The sequence below is a fragment of the Mytilus trossulus genome, chromosome 2 (assembly GCF_036588685.1).
Source record: "Mytilus trossulus isolate FHL-02 chromosome 2, PNRI_Mtr1.1.1.hap1, whole genome shotgun sequence".
Lineage (NCBI taxonomy): Eukaryota > Metazoa > Mollusca > Bivalvia > Mytilida > Mytilidae > Mytilus > Mytilus trossulus.
The window spans coordinates 73,810,726-73,835,896 of NC_086374.1; the positions used below are offsets into that span (position 1 = coordinate 73,810,726).

The window sequence follows — 25,171 nt, forward strand, 5'->3', positions numbered from 1 at the left end:
TATATTTTCTATTGTCTCACATTCTAAGTTGATCTTTCTGCTGGACGGAATATCTGATGATATGATGGAAAGGATACCACCACCGCTGGCATTTCATATTCGTTTTCAAATATGTTTTCCAAACATCTTCATTACATTTTTCCCATATCATCATGATATAATCATCCGACTGAATTTTTGCCTCGAAGTATTTAAAGAAATTTCACAGCGTATTGCGTCAGTTTTATCCGGATATTGTAACCGAGTTTGTGTGAATGTTTACACACGCCTACATCTGGTACTTCACCTAGGAAAATTAGCTGGAGCGAAGGGAGAAAACCTTAAAGTAAAACCAGTGTAAAGTTTGTAAATAGCTGACTGCTGTAATATTAATATTAAGGTATATAATCTTTTGAAAGCTTCGTATTGAAATCTTACATATTTACTGTTGCATAAAATACACGAGACCATGCTTTAAGAAATACAGAACCGATATAGACACCAGAACAGCTGAAATTTAGTGAAAAATACACGTGCCCATCTGATTTGAAACATGATATGCTTTCGTATGTTATATGAATTCGTATGATGCGTGCTTTTCAATGGAAATTGTGACATTAAAATTTGCTCTTTATAGCTAGAAAACCAATAATCAGGTTGGACCACCTAACAGAGGTATTCCCCTTTACCCAAAAATACTGGTTTCTATACCCATGGGAAGGTCGATACATATTACTTCCTATGAATAAAACAAGTGCCAGTACCTTAATCCTCTTGTTGTCTGAGAAACACTTGTCCACAACGACTGTGCCAGAGGGACACATATGTCCATGTCTTAATTTATGCAACCTTAATATCCTCATTGCTGTTGTCTATCAAATAAAAAGGGGGAAAAAGGGGGGGGGGTCAGAAGAGATCTGATTCCAAAAATCCTCAGCTTAAAAACATGAAATCCTTAGTTCCTTAATTTAAAGAAATTAAAATCCTGACATCTCTAAATTCAACATGATAAAATGAGGAATTCCTTGATCCTCATGTCCGGAAAAAGGTTCTGCCCCCCTCATTATAGTATATTATAATTTTCTTCAATGGGTTCAAAATGTAATGATCATTATGGCGTGATGTCAACATTTTTGGGCCTCTGAAGTCACAGACGTTGAGCTGTCATATTTTCTGCATATGTTATGCAGCCTTAAAAAACTTGATGCAAGAGAGTTAAATTAGGACTGTCCCTTAGACGGGTTTATTTGGCTGTTAACAGCTGTGATAAGGAAAAAGTAAAACTTATTAGATTTTAACATTCAAAGGAGAAACTTCATTTCCATGATTACATTTAGATCTGTGCTTAAGTGAAATACATGTACAGTCAGATATATTCCTCCCATTTATGTTTGAATGACCTTTTTAAAAATACTAAACTGACTAAAATTAAACCAATAATTTTAACCAGTATGAAACAACAATTTGATCAGAAGGAATACCCTATTACATTTTGTTACTGTACTGTATATGTTGATTTGTCATTTGTATATTTAGCTGGTTACAGACTGACTTTTAATATTGGATTAACAGACATTATTTATAGTGACCACACCTGAAATTTTTATTTATATGATATTATAAATATTAACTCCTTTTTTAGAATAATGTAATAAATGGCTGGACGGAGGAAAAGAAAATTTTCAAATACAGCAGCTGAGCTACAGTTAGATCCAATTCTTCGTCAAAAAGTACAGAATGTTTTTGAAAAGAAATTCACATATTCCAAACCCCAAGATGGCATTTGGAAGGTGCCAGAAAATTTTACCAAACATAAAGATGATTGGGAAATTAAAGAGTTAATGACCTTGAAATCAGATTTAAATAGTCTAAAAGACAAACTGAGTGATAAAGACATTGTAAAATGGCATCAGCACACAACATTTATGAATCTTGCTGGGAATGTAAATTCAGAACTACGTCAGACTGTACGTCCAGAACTTTGCACACAAGCATGGTGTAAATTCTATGAAATGGTATCAGCTTATGACCTAGTTGACCTTAAAAATGATAATTTTAATTCTGTTCATCTGTGTGAAGCACCAGGAGCGTTTATAACAAGCCTAAATCATTATCTTGTTTCTTCTGGTAAGAATTATAAATACTGAAATTATTAACTAAAGCTACAACACTACCATGACTACATGGAAATGTGACAATTCTTTCAAATGCAGACAAAATCAAATTGATCTTGTTAAGGTATATAGTTTGATCAATTGGATGTTAGTTTGATCAATTGGATGTTGCAAATAACGGAATAATCATTAATTTTATCTACTCATAATCATGCATCATGCCCATTGTAATTGTACTGATTAAATTAAAGGTACCAAATTTCTTACTGGTATCCTGTGTTTGATCCTCATTAGAATCATACCTTACTTAACATCAGCTAAGTCTTCTGAAGCAAAACAAAATTTAAATATATACATGTACCAAAGATTGGCAAAGAATCATTATGAACATCCTACATGTCCTACAGTGTGAACCCTTTTCAAAAATGTTGCAGCTTGAATAAGGTAAAATTTCATATCGAGTTAAAATGTTACTACAGTACATTTACAGTCAATGTATGCCCATTGAAATGAACATACACACAAAGAATGAGGTATGCTACATGTAGCTATAGCTAACATTTACAAACTGCCTGAATTGGGTTAGAGAGATATTAATAGAATGTATGTATTAAAAACAAACAATTCCTGATATTGGTTATAAGTAACCTTTGTCTCTACAGATTACAGTGGTACATGGAACTGGATGGGTACGACACTCAATCCATATTACGAAGGTAACAACCCTAGTCAAATGATTGATGATGATAGATTTGTACGTGGTAGCTATGATAACTGGGACTTTGGTGTAGATAATACTGGTAACCTCATGTCCTGGCAGAATATACAACAAATTAAAGAAAAGGTTGCAGTTATGGGACCTGTTACACTGGTATGTATGATAATGATAGTATATGTAATGTAACAGATAGTGCAAATACATGTATTAAGATTTTTCTTGTCATAACACACTGAGGATGTACTTGTCAGAATTAATCAAACGAAAGACCGACAGTAGTGTCTAGCATGTCAAAAATCTGGCTCAGCTTTCAGTTTAGCACAAAGCTTGGAAAGATATTGATCTTACATAAACATATTCTTGTCCTGAATAATTTGTTGCTGGATATAAAAAAGAAGATGTCAGGTATGATTGCCAATGAGACAACTCTCAATAAGAGACCAAATGACACAGAAATTAACAACTATTATATAGGTCACTGTTCGGCCTTCGACAATTAGCCAAGCCCATACCACATAGTCAGCTATTAACATGATAAAGGCCTGGATGTTTAGCACCAAAATATTATACATCATATTTGTTTTTATGCCCCACTTATGCCCCACCTACGACAGTAGAGGGGCATTATGTTTTCTGGTCTGTGCGTCCGTCTGTCCCTCCGTTTGTTGGAAAGTCTGTTGGTTCGTCCGTCTGTCCCACTTCCGGTTAAATTTTTTGGTCAAGGTAGTTTTTGATGAAGCTGAAGTCCAATCAACTTCAAACTTAGTATACATGTTCCTTATGATATAATATTTCTAATTTTATAGCCAAATTAAACTTTTGATCCCAATTTCAGGGTCCACTAAACATAGAAAATGAAAGTGTGAGTTTCAGGTTAAAGTTTTTGGTCTAAACAATAGACAAGATTGATGGTAACTCTTTTTTTTTTTAAAATGAACAAATTTGTTCAAAACAATATAAGGTTTCCACATATAATCTGTATTTTACTGATTTATAGGTTACAGCTGATGGCAGTATTGATTGTCAAAATAATCCAGCAGAACAGGAGAAGGTCGTCTCAAAGTTACACTACTGTGAGGTTTTGTCATCCATTTTGATATTGTCCCCTGGAGGAAATATGGTGTTGAAGAAGTTTACAATGCTTGAATGTGATACCATTTGTTTGTTGTATCTTTTGAACTGTTTGTTTACAGAGGTAGGTGAAATGAATTATTAAAGAAAAAAGACATGAATAATTCCATACATGCAGTGAATGTTTAACTGATAAGATAAGATAAGATAAGATAAGATAATTTTTATTAACCAATCATGGTGCCCAAAATTTGAGCTATACAATCAAATGAATGAATTACAAAATAAAGCACAGAAAATGATTAGAATGATTAAAGTACATTTAGACAACAAAAAAAAAACACAAAAAAAAAAAACACAAAAAAAACACACAAAAAAAACAAAAAAACACATGAATACACATTTACACTAATTAACCTGATATAAACCAAGTTATTGACAAAACATATTGATCATGTCCTAGCACACATGTTCTCAAACAAGGCATTGGAATACAATAAAAACAAAAACTTGACATTTTCCTTTTCTTAGATAAAAAACCAAACAAAACAATGAAATAAAAATATTTATTCAAAGATTAAAGCATAACACATGTGTATCTTATTTGCTCAACACAATGAATTGGCACAATTTTTTTTAGATAATAGTAACCTGTCCTCCATCACTATGTCATACTTTTGGAAAAAACATAAAAAGTAGGGATTTATACATCCTGGAGAACAACAAAAGAACTTTAAAAATTTTGTCTCCATAAGTGTGTATTATATGTTAAAACTATATGGCAAAACTTTTAAGAATTTTGGTCCATACTGCTCTTCAACTTTGTACTTTATTTGTCCCTTTTAACTTTTTGGATTCGAGTGTAACTGATGAGTCTTTTGTAGACGAAACGCGCGTCTGGCGTGTATACAAAATTTAGTCCTGGTATCTATGATGAGTTTATTGATGTAATTCATATGCGCCACATCTACTTTTACTCAAATGATTTTCAGAAATTGAGATAAGGAGATAAGCAATATTTGTGGTGCTTAAGAGCAATTCTCTGTAACCACCAACCATTTTATATAGGGGGTCCGGCACGCATAGTCACCGATTTTCATGAAACTTAGCCAAAACATGTGATCATGTAAAAAAGTAAGAAAAATACTTGAAAAATTTAAATTGCATTTAAGTCTAAAATGACAAAATCACAAAAAATAAATTAAAATGCATACAATAATTTCAAAATTTGCAAAAGATGTCTAAAATTTAAAATGTACAAGGTTTTTTATGGAATTTTTATGAAATGGTCAGAAAAGTGAATTAATAATTTTTTAAAGTAAAATGAAACAGATAATGGAAACTACATTTTAAAAGGCTGAAGTATTTCCCGTATAAATTAGGTTTATACATTTATTTTTTGTTACATTATTTATGATACTATAATTTATCTCTTAAATAGGTGACTGTATTTAAACCAGCTACAAGTAAGAGTGGTAATTCTGAGGTTTATTTAATGTGTTTGGGATTCTTAGGCATAGGCAGTATACAGGGGCAGATAGAACAGTTGTGTGAAAAATATTTTAGTAAGTAAACAGTATCGATAATTTGGTTTTATATATCATTGTTTAGTAGGAGGCACTTACCATCCCAAATTCTAATACTGTGGATTTATTATTATTCGTTGGATAACAATTTTCGTGGTTTTTCTTGGGTACAGGTGAACCACGAATTCAAATGTTCAATGAATTACACATTTTCTATAAGCTCTGTTTGCAGACATTGACAAAACCACGAAATCAAATACCCACCAACATGCTGTGTTTTCTCAATCCACCAAAATAGATGATTCCACAGTACAAATAACGACTTGATTTTTAAGGTTTTGTGTCAACGATGGATACCCATATATATCCTTTATTTTCTATGATTCATGCAGGCAATGCTTAAGATAAACAGTATACAATAACCTTAGTCTTAAGATAAACAGTATACAATAACCTAAGTCATAAGATAACTTAAGTTAAACAGTATACAATAACCTTAGTCATAAGATAAACAGTATACAATAACCTTAGTCATAAGATAAACAGTATACAATAACCTTAGTCTTAAGATAAACAGTATACAATAACCTTAGTCTTGGATTAATGTAGTAACAATTCTAGTTTACTGATGTTGAAATTAAATCGTTTGGTTATGGTTGATTGAATCATCTCTGCTTTTAGTCCAGCTGTAAACAGTACACTCATATTCAGGATGATGTAATTTTAATGAGATATAAACATGTCCTTCTTTATACTAGAACCACAAGTTGAGGGGGGTTTTACGCTTACAAAGTAGGTGTTTGCAGAAAGACATGTCACTCCTTAGACTACTGATGAGGTAAAGACATAATATAAATGTTTCTTGTAGAGTAAAACTTGCGCATTACAAAACTTCATTTTTATCATAGATGTTAATTGATAATATAAAATGTTCACTAGATGGATGTATCATTTGAACATGAATTTACATCTGTTGTAATCTTCCATTACAGGTCCAGCAGAGTCCAGCACTGAGATTCATTGCCTATTCAGTCAAGATGAAATTCCAGAAGACTTTCTACAACAACATATCAAATGCTGTAACTACTTTACTTCACTCCAAGAGGAGACAATCAAGAACAACTTAAACTACTTTGAAAAAATATCGGATGACTTCAGCCAAGAAATCATTGGAATGAAAGTTTGCTGCACTGATTTATATTTCTCTAAATATAATGTCAAATCTATACCAATTTATTTAAAGATCACACAGCCACAGGTCATTATTTTCTATGTATCTTTAGAGTGCCAAATATTTCTGATTTATTTCTTTGCAGATTCAAAATAAAATAATGAGCAACACATTTACTGATCTTTTTTGTATAGAATACTTATATATAAAAGAATGAAAATTTAAAAACCAATAAAAAACAACTTGCAAGCTAATAAAATGTCTGCACACTTCGTTTTTCTTAAACATCGTGTTGGCTTGAAACAGATTATAAAAGTATAAAATGACATTGAGCTTGCTAACAAAGAAACTTAAAACTTAGAGGAACACACATTACATTAGCTTTTGATGCAAAGAAAATAAGATTTGAATGAAGTTTCTATGGTTTTTCTTTTAAATCACAATTTATGGTTAGCAACTAGTTCAATGTCTCATTTTAGTAACGGGCATTGGTGGCCCAGTGGTCTAAGTAGTTACTACTGATATCACTATCCAGTCAACATTGAGGTTGTGAGTTTGAACCTCGCTCCAGTAGGTTTACTTGACTCCAATCTCAATTGACTAGGATTTGTAGTTTTCCTATCTTGGTCAGTGGTTTTCTCCAGGTACTCAAGCTTCCTCCACCAATAAAAACTGACAGCCACAAAATAACCAAACAGCGTTGCTTAAAAGTGGCATTTAAACACAAAATAAAATAATAAAAATTCTAGTTATATTAAAACAGTTTCAATATAGTTACAATTTGCCCCAAAAATTTGGACAATGACAAAAAGATCTGAAATTGACCTATATTAATAAGAACAAAGTATATATTTTTTTTTACATGTCATTGTGAATAGAAAATGTAAAGATATTGTTGGTTAACTCCAGTTTAACTGTTAGAAAAGAACATTCATTAAACCGGATGGAAAATTACTAAAAGGAGTTGATGGACATATAACAATGAGACAGCAACCAAACAGCAAAAGAAAAGTAATTTGGCTTCCACACCAATTTAAGGATTTATTTGAATAAACAGTATTATTTTGTTTTACAGAAACAACAAAAGAAATCCTGTAATCATCGTTATAGGGAAATCAAGAGAAATGAAGGGACATACAATGATAGAGTTAGAGTTCAGGCACTACAATGGGAACAGAGAGTGCTACATTATGATACATATGACATTGATGACAGCTGTGTGGAATGGTTTCGAGTATGATCATTTATTTCTTAGAATTTGTTGTCATAAAACAAATAGAAGTATTTTAATTCTTAATGTCTCTGCTTATATTCTACACCTCTTTTGGCTCTTTTGAAATGGCAATATAGAAAAGTTTGTTTTAATGTGATACCTTAAACATAAAGCTATTTGTTACTGGAACTTGTGATAAGTCTCATAGACTTGAAAAAGAAAACTCACTTGTATTTATCCAAAGGTGATCACACTGGGCCAAATACAAATCATGCTTCTAAATCTCGTTTTAATAAACTAGAGTGGCTCCTTTGAGCTGAAAGGATATAAAAGCTTCAGTAAACCTTAGCAACATGCTATGATAAAAAAAGGTGGTGAAAGGTGCTTAAGTTTATATTGAATTCCTGAATTCCTAAACACAATATAAATTTCCATATAAAGGGTTGCTATCAAAGTTAAGTATTGTAAAAACTGTTATAAATTTAGTAATTGTAAAAATAAACAGAACTTTCAACACAAATAATGCAGATAAATCAGTCAAAACTTCGTAATTTAAAATGTTGTGTTAAAATAGAAGTAGTTATAAAACCACTATTTCTATGTAAAATTTGTGTTTTTTCAACCAGAAAAACAGAGGATTAAAATACCATAAAAAGATTTTTAAAAAAACCTTAAAAACTTAAAGAAGACCCTTGAACTTATTTTTACAATTTTTTTTAACAGATCTTGTATCCACCTGAAGAAGAGGAAGTTAGGAAGTGGGCATGTGTAACAGGATGTCAGGTGACTACAATCATGAGTTCCAGATTTTGTGATGGAAAGTTTGTTCAACAAGCAGAAGATATTGTTATCAACTGGAAGGTATACATTTACCTCTAGTACCTTTTTTTTTTGTAATTTTAGCTTTTGTTTAATTAACTGATTTTTACTTGTCTGAAGAGAATAACTACTTTAAAAAAACCAGTTTTGATAAAATTTTTCCTGTCAGAAAATGTCGTAACAAATCTTTTGACCAAGGCCAAAGTAATATTAGTTAGTACCTTTAATTGTCAAATTCAAGAATCAATTAGATAAGAACTTATAACCAACTTCCTTTTTCTTATCCATTGATTGGTTGCCATGGTCAAATATTTAGAATAGGATGAAGAAATTACCAAACCTTGCAACTCATCTGCTTCATGTAGATTATACACTGTAATTTGAACCAATTTAATCTTGACAAATGTCATGTTCTAAATGACTATGAATATCTACAATTCCTGTACATGTGTTTTTAATAATCACTTATTTTTGTAAGCAGCTTCCAAACGTGAAAATGTGAGGTATAACAGTCACTTGTTTCAGCATATTCAGCAAAGAAAAGTATGATTTACAAGGTTTCTTTAGTTGAAATATTATGTACCGGTAGTTGAGTGTCTGAATATTTACGTTATTAGTACCAAACTAAGTTAGAAAAAGTATTTTATAGAATATATATTATAGAAGGTCAGCCATTTGTAAGTGATGATATAATTTTTATACAACTGCAAAAATTACAAATTTTTTGGTCGTATATTGATATCACATCATTGTCGTCAGCGTTGTCCAAAGATTGATTGTTTCCGAAAAATAAATTTTGAATAAGTAAAAAGAAATAAATAAAATTCAACACAATGTTTATAATCACAAATGGAAGCTTGGGATTGATTTTGGGGGTTATGGTCCCAAAGGTTTAGGAATGAGGGGCCCAAAGAGCCCAAAACAGCATTTATCTAGTTTCAGAACAAAAAGTTGTGTATTAGTATTTCAATTGTTCTGAAATTGTACCACAATGTTTAATACCATAAGTAGAATGTTGGGACTTATTTTAAGGGGTTATTGGGCAAACAGTCTAGGAATGAAGGGGCAAAAAGGGGCCAAAACAAGCATTTTTCTAGTTTCAAGACAATTACTTGTGTGTAACTGTATGGATCTCTCTGACATTGTAACACAAGTTTCCATATAACACAGGGAAGGCTGGGATTCAGTTTGGGGGTAATTTTCCCAAATATATAGGAATAAGGGGCCAAAAAAGGTCCAAAAAGAAGCATTTTTCTAGTTAACAGACAATAAATTGTGTTTAAGTGTATGGATCTCTATTAATTTTTACAAGAAGGTTCAATACCACTACAAAAAGATTGGGATTGATTTTGGGGTTGTTAATCCCAATAGTCTAGGAATTAAGAGCCAAATGGGGGGCTCAAAATAATAATTTTTGTAGTTTTCAAACAGTAACTTATGTTTAAGTGTATGAATCTCTCTGAAATTAAGGTTAAGTTTTCATACTATGAAGGGATGGTAAGTTTTGACTTTGGGAGGTTATGGCTCAAAATGTTTTGGAATTAGGGGCAAAAAAGGGGAAAAACTAAGTATTTCTAGTCAATGGACAATTAAAACAATTCAAAATCAGTATAAGGGAGGTAATTCTAAAACATTCATACAATGTCGGGTATTTTCAGATTAACCTCCCTTACACTACTTGTACGTTATGTTTAAAGAAATGTCAGGTTAGGGACTAATTGCAAATAAAAAAAGGTGGTAGGTAGTTTTTTTCTTCAAATTTCTCAAATTCCAAATTTTTGAAAAGTTAAAAGAAGAAATCTTTAATTGCACAATATTGTGCAATAGATTTGTAAGATTTTGACATTTGTTTTGTGTCAGAAACTCATATTATGTCAAAAATTTGATCTTTATCCAAGTTCAGAGCTGTATCAAGCTTGAATTAAGTGTTCATACTTGCCCCAACTGTTCAGGATTCAACTTCTGCAGTCGTATAAAGCTGCGCCCTGCAGAGCACCTGGTTAACAAACATTTTCAAGCATGATAACCTTATTGTAGGTATTTTTGCTGCCTGACTTTTCTAATATGATATGATGTGGCTCTAACCATAATTGGTAAACAGAAGAGTCTATTATTGTTGTCTTCTTTTACAGAATGAAGAATCCAAAATTACTGACCCTACAGCAGACTACAATGTGTCATCAATCATTTCATCATTAGATATATTGTTTAACCAATCAGTGTATGATTTTCCATGTCATGTGACCATTGTAACATCTGCTGAATTGAAGTGTGATGAAATTCAGAAGCAGGAGTATGTAAACAAGGTAACCATAGAAATAGTTTTAAACTTTTTTACCATTTACCGTTGACAAAAATACTTGTTTAATACTTAAACTTTAGCTCTTTTTATATGATCTTATATGACGTCAATAAAAGAAATACTAATTAAATTTTTGAAATAATGTTTTGTTTCCATCAGCATATTTTCAGCTGCTCATCCATTTTTTGTATATGTAGATAAATTAAAAAAGTTCTACTTGCCTTTACATATTTTATTTTAAGAGATAAAAAAATCAAAACAAATTTACATTTTACATAATTACATATTTTTGTTCATAGGTAACCACGGTTGAAGATATAACTGAAGTGTGTGATCATACAATACTGGTGTATCTAGATATATTCAACACAAGTACTGAAACAGATATAACATCACAGAAAACTCTGCTGAAGAAACTGACCAAGATGTTTCAGGTATAATAAAAATATACTCATGATAATTGACCTGGTTACTGTAAACTAATTCATTTTTTTGAGGAATTTAATTTCACGACTTTCGTGTGAAGAAAACTATCATAAATATAAATCGTCACGAATATGTGAAACTTGCATTTTTCTTTACTCAACTACAACTCGCAAAACTGTTTGAACAACTGAATACCTTTTTTTTGTAATTTATTTTTACACCAAGTATATATTGTGATATATAGTTATATAGTTATTTCATAAAACATATACTGATATTAAATTTTTCAATAACAGTCTAAAATTAAAAAGTTAGTTATGCTAATTAGTCTAAATTTTCTACCAGATCATACACATCTTTTATCACTCTGGATTAGAATACCGGAATATGTTGATAAGGTTAATGATGGCATCAGCCTTCTCCTCTAGCCACATGCATCACTGCCTATACAATGATGTTGAACATGAGAGGTACCAGGAGAGGCCACCAGAGATCATCAACAGATAACATATTGGACAACATGTTGGACAGAGTCACATAAATAAATGTCAACCTAAGTCAAGGGGAGATAATTCAAATACAATCAAACAAAAATTAGTATATCAATATATATAACATGTATAACAATAGCAATAAACATAGATAGTACTTTTAAGATGCACACAAATCACTGTCCAGTTGTGATGTGCATCAACATATAATTAATTCTACATGAACTATTATAAAGCCTTAAGTAAGTACAAAATAGAAAGATCTCTCCTCACATGTGAACTATGTTTTTAATTAATTCCCATTTACAATCAAATTTCTCTCTTGCTCTAGGGGATCTGTAAAAGGAGGTAGATATTTTTTCTATTTGGTAGGAATTTTTAATCATAGCTATGACACCCGTAAGAGTCGGTAATGAATTATTAAAGCGACATGTATAAATGTAATATTTAACCAGAATAGTGAATAAGTTTAGGGAAATATCCCAAGACTCTGACCCAAGAACAATGTTTTCCACATTAAGAATTAAAGTTATATTATTTTCAACTTGAAAAAGTGCTAATACAACTGAATACCTAATACCAGAAACGCTAACCGGTTAACCTGACATTTTTTTCAATTTGATAGATTTGATATAAATTTGGATTGAAATCATTAAATAGTCATGATTTTCTTTAACAAATGTCGTTGTGGTAATTAATTTGATAGGTCAATTGTCCAGTATATTGATTGCTATTGTTAATCCAAAAATATAAAATTAATTAATGTGTCTCTCAGCTCGGACCAAGATCTAAACGAAACATAATTAGTATACATGTTTTTTAACAGTAACTTTAAATCAGTAATACGATTAAATTATACGATTTTCTTCATTATTTCATTTTTATACAACCCCAAAAATACTGCAAAAAACTTTTGAGGTCGTATATTGGTATGATATTGGCGTTGTCGTCGTCGTCTTCTGAAGACACATTGGTTTTCGCACTATAACTTTAGTTTAAGTAAATAGAAATCTGTGAAATTTAAACACAAGGTTAATGACCACCAAAGGAAAGTTGGGATTGATTTTGGGAGTTTTGGTTCCACAGTTTAGGAATTAAGGGCCAAAAAGGGCCCAAATAAGCATTTTTTCTTTGTTTTCGCACAATAACTTTAGTATAAGAGAATAGAAATCTATGTAATTTAAACACAAGGTTTATGAACACTAAAGGAAGGTTTGGATCGATTTTGGAAGTTTGTGTCCCAACAGTTTAGGAATAAGGGGCCAAAAAGGGGGCCCAAATGAGCATTTTTCTTGGTTTTTCACACTGGGATTGATTTTAGAGTTTGGGAATTAAGGGCCCAAAGGGTCCAAAAATAAACTTTGTTTGATTTCATAAAAAAATGAATAATTGGGGTTCTTTGATATGCCAAATCTAACTGTGTAAGTAGATTCTTAATTTTTGGTTCTGTTTTCAAATTGGTCTACATTAAGGTCCAAAGGGTCCAAAATTAAACTAAGATTGATTTTAACAAAAATTAAATTCTTGGGGTTTTTTGATATGCTGAATCGAAACATTTTTTAAGATTTTTTGCTTATGGGGCCAGTTTTCAAGTTGGTCCAAATCGTGGTCTTAAATTAAACTTTGTTTGATATCAACAAAAATTGAATCCTTGGGGTTCTTTGTTCTTTGATATGCTGAATCTAAACATGTACTTAGATTTTTGCTTATGGGTCCAGTTTTCAAGTTGATCCAAATTGGGGTCCAAAATTAAACTTTGTTTGATTTCAACAAAAAATTGAATATATGGGGTTCTTTGATATATGCTGAATCTAACCAAGTATTTAGATTTTTGATATTTGGGCCCAGTTATCAAATTGGTCCACATTAAGGTATAAAGAGTCCCAAATTGAACTTTATTTGATCTCATCAAAAATGGAATTCTTTTATATGCTGAATCTAACCATGTATTTAGATTTTGGATATTGGACCATAATAGGTAAATGTCCAATTTAAAATTTTTAAGTTTTTAAGTTTAAGTTATTAGACCACATTCATTTTGTGTCAGAAACCTATGTTGTGTCAACTATTTAATCACAATCCAAATTCAGAGCTGCATTAAGCTTGAATGTTGTGTCCATATTTGCCCCAACTGTTCAGGGTTTCGAACTCTGCGGTCATATAAAGCAGAACTCTGTGGAGCATCTGGTTGTTCTTATATTTTGTAAACCTACATCTGAATGTGCAATCTCCATCGTGCAAGGCTTTGTCATAATTTAAACAAAATGCTAACTCAAAAATTGTGCAATGCAAACCAATGTGAATGTATACTTGATAGTACGAGTAACAAGCTTTGGCTTAATCATTTCAAATTGAAACACTCCAAATTATTATAGCAGACAACAAGAGAAAATGAAAATGAAAATTCAGACATATTAAAGTAAATTCTATAAGATCAAGAATTTTTTTTTTAATTTTTCAATCTGAAGTTAGTGCAAACGCCATAGTTGATACAGTGTTTTTGATTATTTAAAGTCAAACTTCGCCAGGAATCTTCACAGACAAGCCTTATAATACCAAATGACAAACTTTAATTCATTGTATTATAAAAACGTAAATGTATGACTTAAATGGAAGGTTGTCATATTGACACTCATACCACATATGATCTTCTTATATCTATGTGTAGAGTACTATAGATAAGGCTTCAAACATCAACTTAAACTACCGGTTAACCTGTTAATCAGTCGAACAATTATCCAAGTAACCCGTTAGGCAAAAGTGAACGATTTGACACCACTAGTTATTATAGAAGGATTTTTTAATTAATCAATGTTCTTTTTATTACTATTTCATGGATATCACTCACATTGATAGTGATGGTAAAAAGTAATTTTAAAGTTATTTTTTCATTTTCTTCATCCATAAATACAGAAATAATTGTGATATTTATATTATTGCGAATAATGCAAAAGTGTTAAAATTGCAATAATATAAACTCACATTTTGAATTTTTTTATATGAATTAAACAGAATTTTTCTCAATATTGCAAAGATAAATCGCAATAAAAAGTGCACACAGTAATTTCTGAATTTACAGTAAATTGCAATCCAACCACATCTTCTTTTGTGATATTTTCATGATGACAATACAATGACAGAAGTTTGACTATTTGCTTCAGGTGTTGTATGCATGTATATCACCACTCAACATCTGATGGTATTTTTTGCCTGTATTTTTCCAGGTATTGCCAAAAGAAAACACAGTACTGATACAGATGCCAACATGTCTAACCAGATTTACTGCAGGGATAATATATCTTCTAAGTTCCTGTTTCCAAAAGGTTTGACTATGATTATTTGTACAAACTACAATTAAGGCTTGTTTTGTCATATGAAACACCCTTGTTTTATCATAGTTTATATGTACAATGCAATTTAACATAATATCAGAAAAAGTTCAAATAAAAACTACAACATTGAGTAAACGAAAAAATATGCTAAAGAAATTTTAAAAGTCCTATAAAACTTGTCACCACCAATCAGCCATTCTCTGTCTCTGTGAGACTCTTGTTTTGAATAAGACATTGTAATTAAGACTGCTTTGAAAAAAAAAAAATGTTTTTCTTCAGGTTGGATTTTTAACACAACCAGGAAAAGAAAGTTTGCTGCAAATGTTGATCTGCTATAAATATTCTGGTGTTTCCGACTTCCTGTTAGAACACTGCTGCCATCTAGTGGATGAACATATTTCTAAAGACAGCAAATCTGCCAATGTGTTGCTGGAAACAGTACCAATACTTTCACTGATAAATGGTAAGATTATAAAATTTATTATGTTTTTTTTTAGAAAAAATAAAGGATAACAGAATACAGAGGAAATAACAATAAAAATGATTAGAAATGTTTTTCATAAATTATGGATCTTGTTGTAGAACTGTTCAATAATTTATAACATAACTTTCTTGAATTCTCTGTTAATATATTTAGAAATTATTCAATAACTTAGGTCCCTACTCCTGCCGACAAAATACATTGCAAAATACAATTATATAAACAGAAAGAAAACTAGATGAAACAATTTTGAAAATGAATATGAGAAAATAGCTTATGTCATATAATTTCAGAAAAGGCCATATAGAATTAGGTCACGGTTGTCGTTTTCTTGTAACATGGCACAAAATGTAAATTGTTGTATGATCTATTGTGTTTTTAAAGGGGCACTAGCTATCAAATTCATATTCACCAATTTTAATCAAATTTTCATATTTGATTTATAACAATGTAAATCATTTATCCAAACTATTAAAAGTCTAAAATAAGCAAAAAACAGGGTACTGGCATGAAAATATGTAGCTTCGTTTCTTGTGTATTTAGTCTGAAAACCATCTAATTATTTATCGAGTTAACCTCTAAAGTCATCTGATAACAGTATAAGTGATGTAAACATAAATAGAGATATAAAAAGATTAAGCAAACTTGTGTAGTGAATTTCATATTATAGATGAAAAATAAGTGTTTATAATCGTTTTTACCTGGATAAGATTTTTTGTGGATCGAAACAGTCAATCAAATGATTTACCTTTGTTTCTCTTTCAATGTTGACCTTCTTTTCCTTTAAATAACTATACACAAACAATTCACTTGTTATCCATCTCAAGTTAAGGGGTTAAATTGAAGTTCACATGAATACAGATTAAAAGAGGTCGAAGTATTCACTTGCAAGTGAATAATTCATAATCAATGTTATTTTGCTTATTTTGACAAAATTGAACCACACTGACTGCTAAAAACGAATTATTATTTTACTATTTGCATTTCATTAATGGTTGAGCCTAAAAAATAATGTATTAGATTTTTAACCGGATTTATGTGACAAAAATGTCGGTTATTGATTTGGGGATGCCCGGCGGGTGGGCGGCAATCAAATGTTGTCTGTGCATTAACTCATGAACCGTTCAACCAAAGCTTTTCAAATTTTGATATGTTGTTACTGACAACTAAATGAAGGTCAAGTTCAATAATGGCGATTTTGACTTTTACCGTTCAGGAGTTATGGTTCTTGAAAGATGGAAAAATGGAGTTTCCAGTCGTGTCCGTGCATTTAAGCATGAACTGTTCTACCAAGGCTTCCCAAATTTTAATATGTTGTTACTGGTGACAAAATGGCGGTCAAGTTAAATAATGACAATTTTGACTTTTACCGTTCAGGAGTTATGGTTCTTGAAAGATGGAAAAATGGTTTTTCCATTCACATTGTTGCATTTACTCACGAACCATTCAATCTAAATTTTAATATGTTAATACTGGTGACAAAATGGAGGTCAAAGGAGTAGGGGCTATAATGGCCTTAAATGGCCCCAAATTTACAAGATAATGAAAATTCTAACAGAGCAGATTTTTCTCCATAAATTATTAGAGTATAAGTCAATGATTTGAAAAAAATGTTTTTATCTACCAAAAAAAGGTTCAATGACGTCACAATGGTAGGTGCAAATGACGTCATAATTGGGAAAATAAGCAAAAATACAGAAATTTTGATGGTTTTTCTAAATTTTGACCACCGCACCATGCTTGCACCAAGAAGAAATTTAGGCAGTTTGACAAGTTCATACATATAAAACTTTGGTTGAAAAATCTTTTTGGTGCAAGGTTGGTGCGATAGTTTATTTTATACTTTTCATTGCCAAGCAGAGCAATAACAAGCTGAAATTTGACGTCCAAATTGGACCTATTCATCTGACAAAGTTTAGTTAATACATTCTTATGCCTATAGGAACTTTATTTTTTTGTTTAAGAATGTACCGTGTATTCCTAATATTATTTCCGTAAGTATATCTAGTTAAATTTCTTTAATAAATACGAAACCAATCATAATGTAATGGAGTCAATAACAACTTTGAGGACATTTTTTTTTTAATTATGAAATTTTAGATAGACCTTCAATATAATATAATCTGTACATTACCTATATTTCTGCTAATCATCAATTCAAAATTTTGGTGTTTGTATGGGGCAATCTTCTCTCTCTGGTATGAGGGTTGGAACCATGATTTATGTTAGGAAAAAGGGGGGGATCTAAAAGATTATTTTCCTTAAATTTACATAATTGGCGAGAAACCCGAAATTTATTTTGAAAATAAAACTACCTATATTCCAATTGGATGTGTCTTTGTTGATTATGAGCATAGAGCACATGTTCTATAAAAGGAGTAGGTCCGGTAAGACCCCTTTTTGGCCCCAAAATATAGCAGTTTTAAAAAATTGTTAAAATGTAAACTTTTAATTATCTATTGGAAAGTACAATGCTTCTGCTACATAGATATGGGTTGTTTTTGGCAATTCAAATTCAATGCACATATATCGAATACTAGCAACATTAAGTCACGCTAAATTACTGAAATCTTCACAATTCTATCATTTTAGTTAGATTTTAGACGGTTTTCGTGTAAAACGAAAGTGGCCGCATAATTCATGTTCATCGTTAATACTGAAATGTAAGTTGTATTTCATGATAACACATAACATATATAAAGATTTTGGATGAACACGTATGCGGCCACTTTCATTTTTGACAAAAGCAATCTAAAAATCGGAGCGTTTTTAATGACAAAATCAGTTCAAATATATCACATAAGCCAAAATCGGTCCTTACCGGACCTACTCCTTTGATGGTAAGAGAACGGAAACAGCATAAGGTAGACTATCCGTATATATATTTATGGATAGTTACCTTCCCATGCATAGAAATAATTACCTGAAGTCTGTAAGCATCCTACATGTCTGTTATCTTTTTAAAGGTTATGTTTTGAATGTTATCTTTTTAAAGGTTATGTTTTGAATAGTTTTATAATGATAAGTATAAATAAAGTGTAATTTTAAAAGTTTTGTTACACCCCATTTGTGGGCATTATGTTTCTGGTCTGTGCATCTGTTTGTCTGTTCGTCCAATCGTCCTTGTGTTCCGCTTCAGGCTTAGGTTTACGGTCAAGGTAGTTTAATCTGACATCAGACTCGGACCTTTTTGAACTAAGTTTTATTGTGCCTATTGTTGTGTTTTATTTCTTTCTACTTTGGCTATAGAGGTAAAGGGAGAGGGGGTTTGAAATCTCAAAATAACATGTTTAAGCCCGCCGATTTTTGCGCCTGTCCCAATTCATGATTCTCTGGCCTGTGCTAGTCTTGCGATTTGGGCATCCATGTACAGATATATTCTTGTTTTCAACTTTTTTGACGTAATATATATATATATATAATGAATATTGTCATGATAATCAAAGACCAAGGTCATAAGACAGTCACACTAAGGTTATAGTAAAGGCGAAATATAAACTATAAAAAAGAATATGTGGTGTGATTGCCAGTGAGACAACTGTCCACAAGTGATCAAAATGACACAGACCAGTCACAGTGACAAGAACAACAAAAAAACAAATATTATATATAATGAATATAGAAAATTGTTAAGAATACAGATTTTGTTTAGATAGTAGCATGTACAAGTTTTGCAATGCTATAGAAGATATGGCTATAAAGCTGGACATCTCAAATATATAATAAAAATAAGATGAATTTCCAAAAGTCAACCCTAACGATCCTCTACATATGTATAGATGGGGGTACTTCAATACTTAATTGATAAGGGTGTCACAGTTTTGTCACCTCACCCGGTTTTACATCTTAAAAAAATATATACGTTTTCATATATTGCATAGGTAAAAAGTTACCTTTTGCCATATTGATTTAGTTTCATGTGGTTTTATGTAAAAGAGGAATACTTAGGCTTAAATTAAAATATTGTTTGTTTGCAGTTTACCGACCGACCCTTGAAAATCCTCCCGACTGTGAAAATTTTATTGCTTTAAATTTGAAGAAATTTTTTTTAATACCTCTATTGACGCGATCTGGAACTTTGGGTCCTTTCCGGAAATGATTTAAAGTCTGGGTCAATTACGCATTTCAAGTTCGGGTTTTCTTAGCTTCCCGTCAAGCGTTCATGTGACCATTTACTGATAAAGCACATGGAAATTGTTTACAGGTATCCATGAAGTCACAGAGGAGTACTTTACGCTGTCGTCTTTGTCAATTTTAAGACAAATAACAAACAAAAAAGTTTATTAGTAAACTGTTTATACAGATTCAGGCACATGTAATGATGTGTGATGATATCATTGATGATGATGCAGCAGATATTCATAACTGACACGATAACCATTCTGTCTCAAACAAATCGGGTTCAGAATCTGTGGAGCCTGACTTTATGGAACCAATTTCAGTGGTTAAATAATTCTACAGCAGCTTGAAGTATGGCATATTTTCTACAAATCGTTGTGAAGACGACAAAGATGAAACCACTCCTCCGTGACTTAAATCTTCATGGATATCTGTAAACACGCCTGTACGGAGGAAGGGCTCATTTGAAATGTTAATGGATATAGATCATGCCAAATCAATAAGAAGCAACCATAACTACACAAAGATGTAGAGAAAATGAATGGTTAGCTTGAAAAATAAATATACTCTCTCTATATTAAATCTATCTTCGATTGCAATGAGTATGCTCCTTTAGGATAAGGGGGGCTGCCCCACTCATTGCAATTATTCTCTTTCTTACAATATTAAATATACCCAAACTGTGTGTCCTGTGTGAATTCAATTAAAACATGTCCTTAGGAGCTATGCTGTCAATTTTTTTTATGCATTAAAACTATTTCAGTTCAGACCAATTACTTGTAATGGGGTGCTATGGATTTCACCCCAAACTTTAGATTTCTTTGGTTTTCATTAAAGCCTGGCAAAAATATAACCTTATCACATATAATTAAATATTGTTAGAAATATGAAAACAGTCGGATGTCTTAATACTTTTTTTTCAAGTTGCCTTTTTTTCAATTGATGAAGATTCTGTAATGGTTATTTTTTTATTATTAAAAATACACTCTTTAATAATTGTCTTATAAATCTATAATATATACATTTTTCTGATGAAAATACTCTATTCATGAAAACATTCTAGTCAAGAAGCATACATGTCTGAATATATTTCTTTAAAACAGTTCTAGTCATAATGACATTCCTTGTTTATAAGTGTTCCAGTATTTAATAATTTTACCATATTTTATGTCATAAATTGGATAATGACACTATGTTAAAGTTTCAGTTTTGGTTAAAAAGTTTTTTATCTGAAAATGCCTGCTCATTTGATGTTGGTTTTCAGCATGTCCAGTGTTTGTTGTTTTAAAATGTTTTTTTTTTCTTCACAAGAAACTTGGTTTAGTGTAACTGCTTGTTTAAACTGTATTTTGGCTGATAAAATAAAATATTTTTCCTACCTACCGACCCTTCAGTCTGAAGGTACAGTCGGAAAACTGCAAACAAACATATTTTTAAGGTTGGCCTTACCGGTAAGTGTCAAAAGAAAAATAAATTGGCTGATAAAGACACAGCGGGAACACTCAACAAGTTGACAGTCAAAGAAGTTATGGGAACTTTATTGTCCTTTTCTTATATACATGTATCTGATAGTTTTCAATTTTCACTTATTTTAAGCTTAAAAAAGGTGAACTATTTCAGAGGCACGTCCTATGACCTTGTTGATTGAAGTGGCCCCCCTCCAACCCCAACCTGAAACATCACTACTGTAATGCAAATACACCAAAATTTAAAACAACCCATTAATGCATGTGTCTGTATCTATTTATTTTAGATCATAAATATTAAGATTTCTTAGCGCTAAATATATGTTCTTGTCTTTGTGTTATTCTTCTTGTAACTGATAAGTGAGACCTCACCCGGCACTAGATGCACAATCTGTATATGTCAGCAAAATCCGGTGTTTCTTTTTGTTTGTTGGTTGTTCAATATTGCTTTTCCCTTAAAATTTACTTTGGAGTCTATTACTTTTTACAATTTGCATCTCAAATTGCCTTGCTGTTGCAACATATTTAAAATTAAATCTGGTAAAATAGAAAACTAATTCGGGTTGCCATGGGCACAGATGTGTTGCTAGGGAGTAACAACAGTGAATTTGGCAAAAGTGTGCATTTAATTATGTAATATTTAAAAATAGTGTACAAGTGTAAAGTTCACTACATGCTAAACAGGTTTAATATCAAATATAGATAAATTAAAGTTGTATAATAATCATATTTGATGAGTTTAACTCCACCATTACATTGGTTGCTAGGCAACAGAATAAATGAGTTAGTCCCAAAATTCAATAATTTTCAGAAGCTCTATGGTATAGACTTACGACATTACCAATTAAATGAAATTTGGGGGTGGGGCCAAACATGGCCCTTATAGCTCCTAGTCAGTAATGGTTCTTGTGATATTGCCAGGACACAAATAAATGTTAATAAATCCGGTTTGCTGTAGTTGTGACAGCCTCTTGTTTATACATCTCATAGCTAGTGCTCCTTAAAGTTGTATCTTCTCATTGTTCTGTAAATCTTTTTAAAAAAAATTAGAAAAAAATAATTAATCAAAGTATGCTTCTTTTAGTAAAAATTGAATTAATTTTTTTTAACTCCTATATGGCTGCCCAAGTTTGTTTTAACCTTATACTACTTTGATATTATAAACTGGTCAATTCAATATGAAATAAGGAGATGTTGGAAGATTGCTTCTGTACTTCTCTTTGCTGAACAGTAGCATTTAAATTTTATATTTTTCATGTTATTTATTTTAATGATTCACCTTTTTTTTTCAAATTGTTGTGTCTTTTTTATAGAAAATTATTGATCCAAAGTATATTAATGTTACATTTTTATTCTATTTTTTAGATCCAGAGTTTGTACAGTTTCTGATGAATAGTAATGAGAATTTATTAAAGTCCTACATAACCACCATTGTGTCCAATGTGAAACAGAAAATATCAGATCAGACATGAGAGAAAAATGTATTCCTTGTCTTAGTGTCAAATTGATCAAAGACTTGAATAATGCATAATCCATGTCTTTACATAACTGTAAATGATGAACTAAAGAGTTAGATTTACATGTGTAAGATAAGTGATGTGTAAAGTAGCAAAGATTTGCTTGAAATATTAACCCTGCTTTATGTGTCAGAAATAATAGGAGACCATACTGTGGTTTGAAGTGAAATGGTGTGTACAATCGTGTATGAAATAACACAGAGAAATGGTGTGTATAATCGTGTATGATATTACACTTTGAAAAGTTTGTTTGTGTTCAATGGAAAAAGTATGAATTAGTTACAGCTATATTTGTAAGTTCAGGTATATAATACAATGTGATGTCTTTTTACAATTGAAGCTAGGCATTGCAGTTGATATTATATACTAATAAAACAGTCTGTTACCATTTTTGAATGTTTGGGTGTGAAATTTTGTAGAGAGAAATAAAGCTTGTGGTTGAGATATAAAATTTTCACTTGAAGAATATGACAACTATTAGTCATTTAACAAAATTATTGACTTTGAGTGAAGTGTTATACACTTGTTTATCACAGATATGAGTTACAAAAGTGAGTTTAATCGAGAAGTAATAATGGAGAAACATTTAACTTCTTGATATGTCATTAAGCTATAGATAGTGGAGTCAAGGGCTATAACTGAGTTGAGAGAAAGTCATGTGAGAACTGTTCTATAAAAACATACATAGGACCCAGATAAAGCACTTTGAAATCACTTCTATGGATGGGTGTCAAATACAGTACAATTGTAATTGTAATTCTTAATTTGCTTCTAGAGGTGGTTATCCCATTTTGAAAGAGCCCTTCTCTGGGTACCATGTATGTTTAAATGGAATAGTCCTGAGATAGAAAAAAGGAAATGATTATGGTGCTAGTAGAAAACTATATACATGCTATGTTATACAATCACTGTTTGTAACCCAATTTGTTATCAATTGACAGCAAGAATAGTTTGAATTATGTTTTACCTCAATATTATATATGCTAAATTGCTTTCCAACAATTATATTTTTTGTTATTCATTTCTGTACATACATGACATAAATTGAATAACTTAGTTTTACTCGGTTCATGAACTGAGACAGATGTTTGTCCTGTTTGTATTAAAAAAAATAAGGGGATGCACAGTGATTTGACTGACAATGAGATAGCTATCCATAAGAAACAGAATGATCTATTCAAATATCAGTCCCCAAGCAGCCTTATGTTTAGTTAAAAAATCTACATCACAATCCTAAAAGAAAACCAGTTTGAAAATTATTTTCTTCCATTAGGTTATAATCATTACAAGCAGTGGCGTAGCTAGATTATTTTTCAGTGTACGCCCTTACCTCGGAGAGTTGGTTGAAGGCCTCAATCGGATCCAGATTATAAAACCTAGTGGGTTCGAGATGGGGGCTATTTCAGTCATTTCAAATTAGTCAATAGCAAGTTGAACATAGACTATTGGTCCGGGAACACAGTTATCGTACTTTGAAAATAGACCATAGTGAGAACAATGTGTTTCCTTGTTACTTGACAATCTTTTTATACTACTTTCAAATTTATTTCTTCATGTTTTATGACTAAATAACAAGAAGGGGGATGAAATTACACTGTAAAACAAATTGTTTCATGTAATTCAAAGTAAAGTAGTGATTTGGTCCAGCTAAAAAAGGTTAAAAATTATCATTTCGGAAGCTGTCAAAAGATTTCAAGCATATTTTTAATTAGAGCCGACGAAGGTTATTATGATTTTGGATATAATTTGTCCAAAAATTGTACTACACTCTGTAAAAAAAATATTGAGAAAGCGCACAAGGGCAGGTTGGATTTTTTTTTATTTTCGTTCATTATCTAAAAGAATTACACTACGATATACATGTAACTGTGTTCTCGGAACAGATAATAAGGTGCATTATGAAAATTCGTAAAGAGTTCCGATTAACCGTGGTTCTCGAGGCTGGGATTACCGCTTCATTTTAGTCCGTTTATGAGTCCATTACAGGATTTTAAATAAACAAATATTTTCTTCAGATTTTTTTTTCTTGATCTTGAATATTAACCTCTGTCTTAATTTCACGTCAATATCTGAAGGTTTTTAAACTAATCATTTAGAAAATATTAACAACAGGGCGTGAGGCCACCTGTGAATTGCCAAAGGACAAGTCCGTATGCCAAATTAAAAAAATGTACTTTCAATATTTTGCTTAAATTTATCACAAAAACGATTCAACCAGATTTCATAACTAGAGGCTCTAAAGAGCCTGTGTCGCTCACCTTGGTCTATGTGCATATTAAACAAAGGACACAAATGGATTCATGACAAAATTGTATTTTGGTGATGGTGATGTGTTTGAAGTTCTTACTTTACTGAACATTCTTGCTTCTTACAATTATATCTATAATGAACCTTGCCCATTAGTTACAGAGAAAAATATTTGGTAA

The 25,171-nt window shown here is 31.3% G+C and overlaps 1 protein-coding gene across 1 annotated transcript; it reads left to right on the plus strand.

The window, feature by feature from the left end:
• Window positions 1-274: 274 nt before the first annotated feature.
• On the plus strand, window positions 275-23,750 carry LOC134707988 (cap-specific mRNA (nucleoside-2'-O-)-methyltransferase 2-like). Its single transcript, XM_063568194.1, has 13 exons — window positions 275-379; window positions 1,622-2,106; window positions 2,756-2,964; window positions 3,809-4,006; window positions 5,324-5,447; window positions 6,401-6,666; window positions 7,655-7,813; window positions 8,516-8,653; window positions 10,744-10,917; window positions 11,213-11,347; window positions 15,055-15,153; window positions 15,442-15,625; window positions 22,594-23,750. The coding sequence occupies exons 2-13, from the start codon at window positions 1,635-1,637 to the stop codon at window positions 22,698-22,700; spliced, it is 2,265 nt and encodes a 754-aa protein (XP_063424264.1). The 5' UTR covers window positions 275-379; window positions 1,622-1,634; the 3' UTR covers window positions 22,701-23,750.
• Window positions 23,751-25,171: the final 1,421 nt, after the last annotated feature.

Coding starts and splice junctions, on each gene's coding strand:
- LOC134707988 (XM_063568194.1), top strand. CDS start 1,635: ATGGCTGGACGGAGGAAAAGAAAATTTTCAAATACAGCAGCTGAGCTA. Junction 10,918..11,212: donor AGCAGGAGTATGTAAACAAG/GTAACCATAGAA, acceptor TTTTGTTCATAG/GTAACCACGGTTGAAGATAT. Junction 11,348..15,054: donor AACTGACCAAGATGTTTCAG/GTATAATAAAAA, acceptor GTATTTTTCCAG/GTATTGCCAAAAGAAAACAC.